Raw genomic sequence first — 11,934 nt, 5'->3', positions numbered from 1 at the left:
AATGGAGGAATTTCGACCTAGCTTGAGCCTCTCTTCTTCTTCTTCTTCTTCTTCTTCTTGAGTTTTCTAGAGAGAGGATTTTTTCGAAGATGAACTTTGGGATCTTTTGGGGTTTTTGAGTTAATGACTTAGTTGGGGTGGTTAATGACTCTAAATAGTTTACAGAGGTGTATAAAGTCCATATAAAATGACCCCCACTTAAAACCAACTAAAAAGGAATTTACTAAAAGACCCCTCACTGGGCAGCCATGGTGCCAAGCACCACGACATGTCTCACAAGCCCATGGTCAAGACCACGAGCCGTGGTCCTTGGGCAGTGGCTAAGGCTTGAGGTCTTTTGGCCTCCACAAACTAAGGCTTCTTCACGAGCCTTCCCACGAGCCATGGTCCTCACCACTACCCGTGAAGTGGCTCGTAAAGATGAGCCATTTTTGGGCAGCCTTGGATGGTACACTGCCTCACCACCACGAATGGCCCCACGAGCCGTGAAGGCTCTCGTGGTCCAAGGCAGTGCCATGGCAAGCTTGGGGCAGCCTTGGCTCTTGCCCCTTTGCCTTGGCTCATGCCCTCTTGGACTTGACTCTAGCCCTCAATTTATCCCTAGATGGTCTACTAAACTACGGGGTGTTACACGTGGGTTGGGGAGTGGGGGTGGGGAGGTGGTGATAGGGACTTGGGTTGGCCAAAACGTGGTACATAATTTGTATTGCATGAGGTGATAATTCTCCACCGCCAAGAAAATTAATAGGTTTTATTTATTTTACAACTACATAGGTTATTAATTAATTTAATACATGTATAGAGTCTCTAGAGACACACATTAGTTACATACATCGCGTATAAATTGAAATCGAGAATCAATATGAATTACGATGGAATAGTTTGAAGTTTCTTTCATTTTGAATTAACTAGATGTTGGGTTCGAATACGTAAAAATTGAAAAAAAGTTATTCAGAGTATTGTCCATAGAAAATAAATCTTACAATACATAAATTTAAATTTAATCAAATCTTAATATAAATACTTGAACCAAGGTATAAGGAGATAAGTAAATAGTACTCTGTATAATATGTGTCTTTATTGGTTCCAAAGAGCTCGATCTTCTATAAATTAGTAGACTTTATGTTCAATTTGTTATTATTCCTTTGATCAAACGATAAAAAACAAAGGTGATGAGGAACGTAATGACAAATTAATAAGTTAGAGGGGAAAAGTTATGGTGGTGTTCAATTTGATATATTTATAAGCAGGGGCGGAGCCAGCATACATTCAAAGGGTTCATCCAAATCCTCTTCGATGGAAAAGATTACTATTTATACATGACTAATTTTTTATTTTATATATATATAGTAGATATCGAACCTCCTTTGATTAGTTTGTGTATTTACTTCTTCAAGATTTTGAACTCCCTGTTAAAAATTCTAGCTCTGCCACTATCAATAAGTTAAGGAAAAATTTGTGGTGATAATATATACATTAATACATATAGAATTGCTGTATTAAAGAAGTACATAAAATTGAAGTGACGTATTATTTACTATTCAGTATAGTAGCACGTACAATTAGTTCGAAATAATATGTTTCATAAATAAATTATTCTATTTTAATGATATTTTGAAATAACTTAATGGAAGGGGAAAGCATTCATAAAAAAATATGGGATAAAATCACGTATAATATTTTTTTATGATTTGATTATTTTTCTAATCCAACTTATAGCAAGAGTTTTAGAGCATCGAATTGTTTTTTTTTTTCATAAAATAACTTAATAGTCAAGTTTTTTTACTACCATTGATGTGTATAATTTTAAAAGTTAATATATTTATATATATACTTAACTATCTAATAAATAAATAAAAATAAAATATATGTAAAGGAAATTCAATATTAAAAATAAAAAGATCTAATTTAAATATTTTATTAAAAATTAAGGTATTCAATCAAAATATAATTTAATTTGAATGTTTAAAAGAAATATCATAAAAAGTGTTAAGATTGATTATATTAAGCAAAACATATATTTATGGATGAGAAGTTTGTTTGTTTTTTTAAAGGCTTTTTCTTAACTTTAATCAATGTTTCACCCGCTCTAAATTAGTTGACATGTTTCGATTTTTGAAAGTTAAATTATATTAAAAAAATTAATGTTTTAAGCCATATTTCTTATCAAATTATTATGAAAAAACTTATTACTTATTATACATTTTTCATATAATTTTTAAACTTTTTAAAAAAAATACTTAATTAAATTGATGACGACATAGTAAAATATGACGATTAATTTAGAATGAATTATTTTTTATCATTTGTAATTTCTTAAATTTACGCGAAATTATACACATCATGCCTCTGACTCTTTGCATTATTACTGGTCAGATAAACTTTAGTATCCTGGACCAAAAATAATAATATTTGTACTATTAAAGTAAAATAATAATAACAAAATAAAATAATAGTCAAAGCGCAAAAAACATACATATATAGTAACAAATATTAATGAATGAACAACTACCAAGGCAATATTATAAATTTATAACTACGCAAGGATAGCTAACAAGCCAACGTATTGTTACCTACTAGTCTTTTATTTAAATTTATAGCCTTCACAATCTCTTATTTAAAGCATACCATCGATTTAGTAAAATTGAGTTATATATATTCTGTTTAATTACCACATCTTCACTTTGAGGCATTAATACATCTCTTTTTCATATTTATGAACAATCTCTCAATTCTCACATCTTATTTTCTCTCAAAAGCTTCATCAAATACCCTAGTATTTTTCAAACAATTTTTTTTTGACAAAAATTAACATTTTTAACCTATTAAATATTTAACCAGACTAACTATTAATTGTTTATTTATTATAAATACGGGATTGTCTAAATACTTTCTTTAATGGATTTTACACTCTCATTAAGAAATAACAAATAAAGTATATATATATATATATATATTTTATTTTTTTAAAAAAAATTTTTTTACACAATATTTATATTAATTGAGATATAATTTTAATATATATAAAAAATAAGTAACTAATATTACGAGAATTGACACGATGGTACAAGTCCTACATGTTATTGACATTTTAAACACACATAATAAAATTTAAACATACACAATGTATCTAAAAAAATGAAAATTTATATTCATATATTATATACATATTACTTGAAACTAGTTTATGCACAACCTCAATCCGGAATAACTCAAATATATCAGTGACCTAAAGTCAAATTCAAACGAAAGTATTAAATTTTAATTTTTTTTTTGTAATAAAGCTTATTATAGCCAATCCATTTAATTGTTGTTCTTGTGACACAGTAGTCTAGATTAGACAAATTTTTAATAAATTTTTTTCCTTAATTAAAATTATATAGTTTTTTACAAATAATAGTCAATATCTTCTTTTTTAAAAAAAATAAAAAATAATCTTCAACCTATTATATAGCTTCTAAATCTAAATGGAGATATTTTAGGAGAAAAGATCGGAAGATTGAATGAAAATATCGGTTCTATATGCTATATTATTCAAATATTTATGGGTTATTCTTTGTTAATTCTATCGGTTGAAAAATTAAAATAGAGAGACCATTTTGTACCAATTTTGGAATAATAGATGTCAATTTTGTCCCTTAGTTGATGTCAAATTTTTTTAATATTAAGGATAAAATATAAAAACCAACTCTCTAGATTTTAATGACCAAATCGAGAGTTTGCTCTGTCATGACTATACCACGATCAGTAATTTGAGGAGTTAACCTGATATGAATTGAATTCCTACCCGAAAACGTTAGAATTTTTGTGCAAATTTTAATATTCGATCTATCTCTTTTATTCAACAAATAACTCTATCTTGAGATATTTGAAATAGATAAATAAATAAAAAATTATATGGTTATAATAATTAGTAACTTAATTGCTTATTACAAATAAGTATAATACTTACCTTACTTAGATCTAGCTGTCTAAATACATTTTTATATGGTAATTGATAAAATATAAACTTAGACAAGAATCTATCCATACCATCATTAAAGCCAAAATAAAATAAAATAAAATCAGAGTCCTTTTTCAATTTTCAATATGAAATCATCTCCATAAATACATGATTATAAACCTTCACTAGTCACTCTTCATATTCCAAAAATACAGCATTGATTAGAGAGAGATTTCTGAAACAAAAACAGACAGAAAAGAAAGAGAAAATTTTGTTTTTTTGCTTCTTCCTTGTCTGCCATTTTCTGTTTTCTCTGTACTATTTCTGTTATCTGCCTTTTTTTCTCTCTTTCTAGTACAATTTTGTGATGACGAAGGAGAAAGAGAGGAAAATGTTTGTTGGTATTGTTTGGAATTGTGCAGCTGAACTCAAATTTATCCTTACTGCTATACTTTTTCTTTTTTCCCTTATTACAATTCTTCAATTCATGCCTATTCGTTTTTCAAACAATCTAGCCACTACTTGTATTTCTGTTCCATCTTTCTCCAGTTCCACTATTATCGATTCTGTTTCAGTTTCAATTTCAGCTATTAACGCCTCCACCGCTGTTCAGCCGCCTGCACTGGCCAAAGATGAACTGCTGGAAAATGGAGTTATTAAGCGTGCTTTCAACCCATTTGGTTCTGCTGCGTATAATTTTATATTGATGTCTGCTTATAGAGGTGGAATTAATACTTTTGCTGTTATGGGTTTAGCTTCGAAGCCTCTTTATGTTTATGGAAAACCCAGTTATTTGTGTGAATGGATCCCCAATACGAATGATAGTACTATGCAGAAACACATTAATGTTACCGGTACCAAAATCCTTCCAGATTGGGGATATGGAAGAGTGTATACTGTGTTAGTTGTAAATTGCACTTTCCCAATCCCAGTTGTTGATGGAGGAAAGTTACTGATTCACGCTACTACTAATGGCGGTGGTGATAGTAAATTCAATATCACCGACACTTTTTTGGCTTTAACAGAGTCAGAGCAAGATTTCACAAACTTCATTTCAACATTCAATAAACCACCAAAGTACGATTTCTTGTACTGCGGTTCGTCTTTGTATGGTAATTTGAGTCCACAGAGAGTACGGGAATGGCTTGCGTTTCATGTTAGATTGTTCGGGGTGAAATCTCATTTTGTAATCCATGATGCTGGAGGTGTACACGAAGGAGTAATGGCGGTATTGAAGCCATGGATTGAGAAAGGATATGTTACGCTACAGGATATCAGAGATCAGGAAAGGTTTGATGGCTATTACCACAATCAATTTCTCATTGTGAATGATTGTTTGCATAAATACAGATTTCAAGCCAAATGGATGTTTTTCTTCGATGTGGATGAGTTCATATTTGTGCCTAAAAAGAGTACTATTAAGTCTGTGGTTAATTCGTTATCAGATTATACACAGTTCACCATTGAACAAATGCCAATGTCCAACAAGCTCTGTTTAGAAGAAGACCGCGGCAAATCCTACAGGTATAACAATATTCTCAATACATCATTTGTTTTGGTTGCTATAGCGAAACAGTGTTACAAAGAACACATAACGTAACATGAAAGATCGATTTCACAATTATTATAGTGAAATGTGATTGTAGAAATAGTGTTACTGAAAACATATAATATAACATAACATGAAAGATTAGTACTACGAAAAGCATGATTATTGTATTGAAATGTTATTATAGAACATCTTATATGACATAATATGGAAGATCGATTCCGCAGAAAACATTATTATTGTTAATTTCTTTGGTCAATTTTTCTTCTTCAAAAGTTGACAGCTAATATTCCCAAATGCAGGACATTAAATTGACCCGTGTTGTATAATAAATGGAATATGAAGAATTTGGGGTCTTTGAAATAATACCCAATTGGCAATAAAAGTATTATGAAGTTGATTTTGGCATTTAGAAGAAGTTAATTAAGCTGCCTTTTCATGTGACTTTCATTTGCCTCATACTAGGTGTGATATGTTTCTGAGTCTAATAATTGACAACTGTGATTACTCGGTCGATCAATTCTTGTCCATAACACTTCGACTTTAGCATCTGCCCAACACCTCTAAGCGAAAAATAGATAAAAGTGTCTGGATTTTAGTTTGTTGTCTGAGTTGTTTCCGAATTCTATAGTTACATTTTTAAATATTATAGGTGAAATCTTAAATTATTGGTTGAAAGAATAGTATAGTAGTACTATTTTGGTGGTTCTAAATTTGTATTTCTTTAAAGGTTCTTTGATGGTTGATAATGAAATGATTTGATAGAGACTTGACCACAAGTAGGTTTTGAACATGTATTCTAGTGATGAAACTTCTCTGGTGGTTGAATCTATATCATGTGCTCATGATTTTCCACCAAAATAGGTATCGGGTAACTCTAACCACATATGAGAGATTAGACAAGTATATTCTTGTATTTCTGGTTCTTTTGTGGTCCAAGTGGCAGCTATATATGCTGTAGCTTCTTTAGAACATGATGAGAATCCAATGTTTGATCATTATTGTAAACTAGAGCAATGAATTGAACTAACCTAACTTTGAGGTTATTAATTTTAATTTGAATATGTAGCCCTTTGTCAGTTTGCATTGATTGATAGTATTATTGAAATCTTAAATTATTGAGTTATACTGTTTTAATTTTTTAAATTACACACTAAATTGTCTATTGTAAGGACAATGTCTTTAGTATTGTTGGATGCTTTTATATTGTTGTCCAATCAAATGATTGGGCGTAACCTAACTATAAACATAAAACCAGTCAATTCACGATGATTTTGTGAACGCAGGAAATGGGGATTTGAGAAGCTAGTATACAAGGATGTGAAGAGAGGAATAAGAAGGGACAGGAAATACGCGGTGCAACCGCGCAACGTTATAGCAACGGGGGTGCACATGTCACAAAACACGGTGGGCAAGACGACTCACAAGACGGAAGGAAGGATCAAGTATTTCCACTATCACGGGACGATAGCCGAACACAGGGAGCCATGTCGACAGCTGGTCAATGCCACGACGATCACCGTTGACCAAATCCCGTATGAAATGGACTCAACAATGAGAGACATTGCTGGAACTGTGAAGAGATTCGAGCTCAAGATGATTGGATCTACACTACAAAAAACTAGACAATAGTGAATGAAGTCTATATTTACTACTCCACTTGTTTTTTTGAGCTTCTTTTTCTGTATGATAATTTTTTAAAAGATAAGATATAGAAACAACAGAGACAGGTGGTACATGTTTTGGTATAATATTATAGGATTACATTGGTGTTTTGTACTTAATAGTAATAAGGTTTTTCCCAATGCACTGAAGTGATTCCTTTTCTTTCTTTTTTTTAATGATAATTGGCTGAAATTTGGGTAATAGTGTCGGTGGTCCAACTGCATGCCCTTAAAAAAAAATTATTTTCTCAAGTCTCATTTTAGGTGATACCAATTGATTTGACATAATATTTAAGAATTTTTTTATAATTTAAAATATTTTTTAAATGTTTGTGTGGTTGAAAATTATTTAATTAAAAATAAAATGAAAATTTCTTTTAGAAAGAGCTCTAAGATGGAGACGTTATGTTATGATTGTCGTTTTTTGCTTTGCGAAAGGGACCTCAACTAACTTTATATTCATTCTTTTAGGATTCTTGATCATCATGATTTAGTTAGTGCTTTTTTTAATAAAATATATTAACTAAAAAATTACCAAACTATGAGTTGATTTTATCTCTTCTCTTTAATTTAATGTGAGATCATTTATATTTGTGTGTAACTCATGCATTATGTGTTGAGCATTAATTACCTACTTTATTTGGTATTACAATATATATTTAATTAATACATGATGTTAATAATGTAACAAATTTTAATATATGCATTAAAGATATAATTATTTTTCAAAATCTTTTCTCTATTCTTTCTACTATATTTATAGAAGATATTTTTGTAAATAAATATTTTTTTAAAAATACCTTACTTCATATTATTTTTAATATATTAAATCAGTCATTTATAAAAAATAATGTTAACATAATTGATACAAATATTATTAATATTAACATTATTAATATATAGACTATATTCAACACTATTCTACACCTTACGCGACCCGTTAGTTTTCATGTTATAAAGCAAAAAAATGGATAATTTATCAAAGTGGTGGATGACAGAAGGAGCTTTATTGGAATTCTTTAAATCATTTAACTAAACCTGACATGGAAAGAAAAGATGAGCAACTTCTTGACTTTGTAAACAAGCCTACTCTAATTAAACTTTTTTTTTTTTTTTTAAATCTATCACCTTTGCTTAAATTTGCATGTGCCTATTAATAATGATGCTTTTAGTAAAGGTAGAAATAAGTGGATGTTTGGACATAAATAATAACACTATATACTTTGAGACAAAAAAGTATTAAAAAATAATATTCAGAAATTGGAATTTATTTGCATATGAATATAACTTGAAAAATTTATTAATAAATTTTGTAACTAATTTAAAGTGATTTATATATATTTTTTTAAAATGAATAATTCTCGTCATCAGACGAACAATTTCTTCATTTGGAAAAAGGTGTTTGTGAAGTTTTTGGTGTAGTGTAAGTATGTTGCCATTTGTCTGTCAACGTGTGTGAAACCCAATAGCCTCATTAAGAATTATGTGACTTTCTTAGTATTTTATGTGTATTAGTTTATGGATCAAGCGCCTTGGAGTATTTTAATTTTTTTTGAATGAGTTGGAAAAGTATTACGTATAATCTCATCATTTTTAAGGTATACTTTCGCATTTATGAGCTAATTTTTAAAATTAATCGACATTCTTGGTTTTTGTATGCATTAGCCCATGTATATGGAGGGAACACTCAAAAGATTGTACTAAAAAAACTTTATGAGAACCTTCATCATAAGTTGGAGAAACATTGCATATAGTTCCACCACTTTTTTTTTTTTTTTAATTTAAAGATAGTTCCACCACTTTTTAAAGGCATATTGGAGAAGTTTTAGGAATTAACTGACTTTCTTGGTTTTCATGTGTATTTTCCCATGCATCTAACATTGTAGAGCAACCAAATTTTTTTTTCTAAAAAAACTTAATGAGGACATCCGTAATGAGTTGGGGAAGAATTGTGTATATTCCACCATTTTAAGGCATATTTTTCGCATTTACGAAACACGTTTTAGGAATTAACCGACATTCTTGGTTTCTATGTGTNTATTAGACAAGTTTTAGGAATTAACCGACTTTCTTGGTTTTCATGTGTATTTTCCCATGCATCTAACGTTGTAGAGCAATCAAATTTTTTTTTCTAAAAAAACTTAATGAGGACATCCGTAATGAGTTGGGGAAGAATTGTGTATATTCCACCATTTTAAGGCATATTTTTCGCATTTACGAAACACGTTTTAGGAATTAACCGACATTCTTGGTTTCTATGTGTATTAGCCCATGGAACTGACGTTGTAGAGCACCTCAATTTTTTTTTTCTGAAAAAACTTAGTAAGGACATCCGTAAAGAGTTGGGGAAGCATTGTGTATGGTCCACCATTTTAAGGCATATTTTTACATTTACGAGCTAATTTTATTCGTGTGTACCTATGGACTAGAGCCTTGGAGCACCCAAAAAAAATTCTAATTTTTTTTATAAGAATTCGTAATGAATTGGGGAAGCATTGCGTATAGTCCCACCACTTTTATAAGACATATTTTTGCAATTACGAGTCAACTTTTAGGAATTAACCGACTTTCTTGGTTTTCGTGTATATTGCCCCATGGATCTGGCGCCTTGGAGAACCTAATTTTTTTCTGAAAAACTTTATGTGGACATCCGTAATGAGTTGGGGAAGCATTGCATATAGTTCCACCATTTTTAAGGCATGTTTTAGCATTTACGAGCCAATTTTTAGGAATTAGCAGACTTTCTTGGTATTTCGTGTGTATTACCCTATAGATCTGGCGCCTTGGAACACCTAATTTTTTTTCTAAAAAAAACTTTTTGAGGACATCTGATAGAGAAGTGAACATGATAGCAGATTATCTAGCAAATATGGGAGTATATACTATGCAAAGATCTTTCTTCACAGAGTTTTTATCTCTTCCTATGAGAGTTAAAAAACTTATGAAGAACGAAATTGAAGAGCTCCCAACCTTTCGGATTAGAGCTCAAACGAAAACCTTCTCTTTTGATCATGGTTGACTTTAACAAGAGTTTAGTATATTTTGTAGTTAGTATTCTAATGCCTAACAGAATTTACATTGTAAATGATTTGTCCTTGACAAATTTCATATGTGGTTATTTCATTCCTAATAGTAGGGGACATTTCTTGTACAAAGAGGAAATCTACATCCTCCATGTAACTCAAGGGGGCTTGGACAAATATCCACCCTCTTTTTTTGTAAGTGTGATCTTTTGAAGCAATGCACAGGTTGGGGCTACGCCTAAACCCCTCCATCACAGATGGATTTGAAAAAAAAAAAAAAAAAAAATAATGAGTTGGGGAAATATTGTGTATAGTGCCACCATTTTAAGACATAGTGCCACCATTTTAAGACATATTTTTGCATATACGAGCCAACTTTTAGGAATTGACCGATTTTTTTGATATTTTGTGTGTTAGCCCATGGATTTGATACGTTGGAGCGCCCAAAAAAATTTCTGATTTTTTTTTATGAGGACCTCCGTAATGAGTTAATAGTCCCACCATTTTTAATGCATATTTTCGCATTTACAAGTCAACCTTTTGAAATTAGCCGACTTTCTTGGTTTTTGTGTTTATTAGCCCAGGTGCCTTGGAGCACCAAATTTTTTTCATGAGGACCAATGTAATAAGTTGGAGAAACATTGCATATAGTCCTATTATTTTTAAGACATATTTTCACGTTTACGAGCCCACTTTTAGGAATAAACCGATTTTCTTGTTTTTTTGTGTGTATTAGCTCATGGATCTGGCGCCTTGGAGCACCCAATTTTTTTTTCTAAAATTATTTTATGAGGACCTCAGTAATGAGTTGGAGAATCATTGTGTATAGTCCTATAATTTTTTAAGGCATATTTTTGCATTTACGAGTCAATTTTTAGGAATTAGCCAACTTTCTTGATTTTTTGTATGTATTAGCCGAGAGATCTAGCGCCTTGGAGCATAATTTTTTAAGGCATATTTTTGCATTTACGAGTCAATTTTTAGAAATTAGCCAACTTTCTTGGTTTTTTGTATGTATTAGCCGAGGAATCTAGCGCCTTGGAGCACACAAAAAAAAAAATCTGAATATATGGACCAACGAAATGAGATGGGGAAACATTACATAAAGTCCCACAATTTTTTAAGGCATATTTTCACATTTACAACTTACGAGTCAACTTTTAGGAATTAGCCGACTTTCTTGATTTTTCATGCGTTAGCTCATGCATCTGGCACTTTTGAGCACCCAATTTTTTTTTTATAAACTTTATGAGGATCTCTGTAATGAATTGGGGAAACATTGCATATAGTCCCACTATTTTATTAAGGCATATTTTTGCATTTATGAGTCAACTTTTAGGAATTAGTCGACTTTCTTAATTTTTTAGTGTGTATGCCCATGGATCTGGTGCCTTGAAAAAATTTCAGTGTTCCAAGGCGCTAGATCAATGGGCTAACACACGAAAAAAATAAAGAAAGTTGACTTAAAATTGGCTCGTAAATGCGAAAAATATGTCTTAAAAAATGTTGGGACTATGGGTGTGTTTGGTATGAAGGAAAACATTTTCCGAAAAATGTTTTCCAATTTTCTCATGTTTGGTTGGGCTAAATGTTTTGGAAAATGTTTTCCAAATAAACTCATTTTCCTCAAATTTAAGGAAAATGACTTTCTTTCTAAACTTAAGGAAAACATTTTCCAAAACTCTCTTCCAACTTCAAATTACAATTATTTTTTGTTGAAAAATCAATTTATTCCTCAAACCACCCCCCCCCCCC

General features: G+C 30.8%; 1 protein-coding gene across 1 annotated transcript; it reads left to right on the top strand.

The window, feature by feature from the left end:
- Nucleotides 1–4,152: 4,152 nt before the first annotated feature.
- On the top strand, nt 4,153–7,356 carry LOC125864979 (galactan beta-1,4-galactosyltransferase GALS3-like). Its single transcript, XM_049545127.1, has 2 exons — nt 4,153–5,467; nt 6,779–7,356. Exons 1-2 carry the CDS (start codon nt 4,311–4,313, stop codon nt 7,122–7,124), a joined length of 1,503 nt encoding a protein of 500 aa, XP_049401084.1. The 5' UTR covers nt 4,153–4,310; the 3' UTR covers nt 7,125–7,356.
- Nucleotides 7,357–11,934: the final 4,578 nt, after the last annotated feature.

This window comes from Solanum stenotomum, chromosome 5 (assembly GCF_019186545.1).
Source record: "Solanum stenotomum isolate F172 chromosome 5, ASM1918654v1, whole genome shotgun sequence".
Lineage (NCBI taxonomy): Eukaryota > Viridiplantae > Streptophyta > Magnoliopsida > Solanales > Solanaceae > Solanum > Solanum stenotomum.
This window is presented reverse-complemented; position numbering and strand designations above follow the sequence as displayed.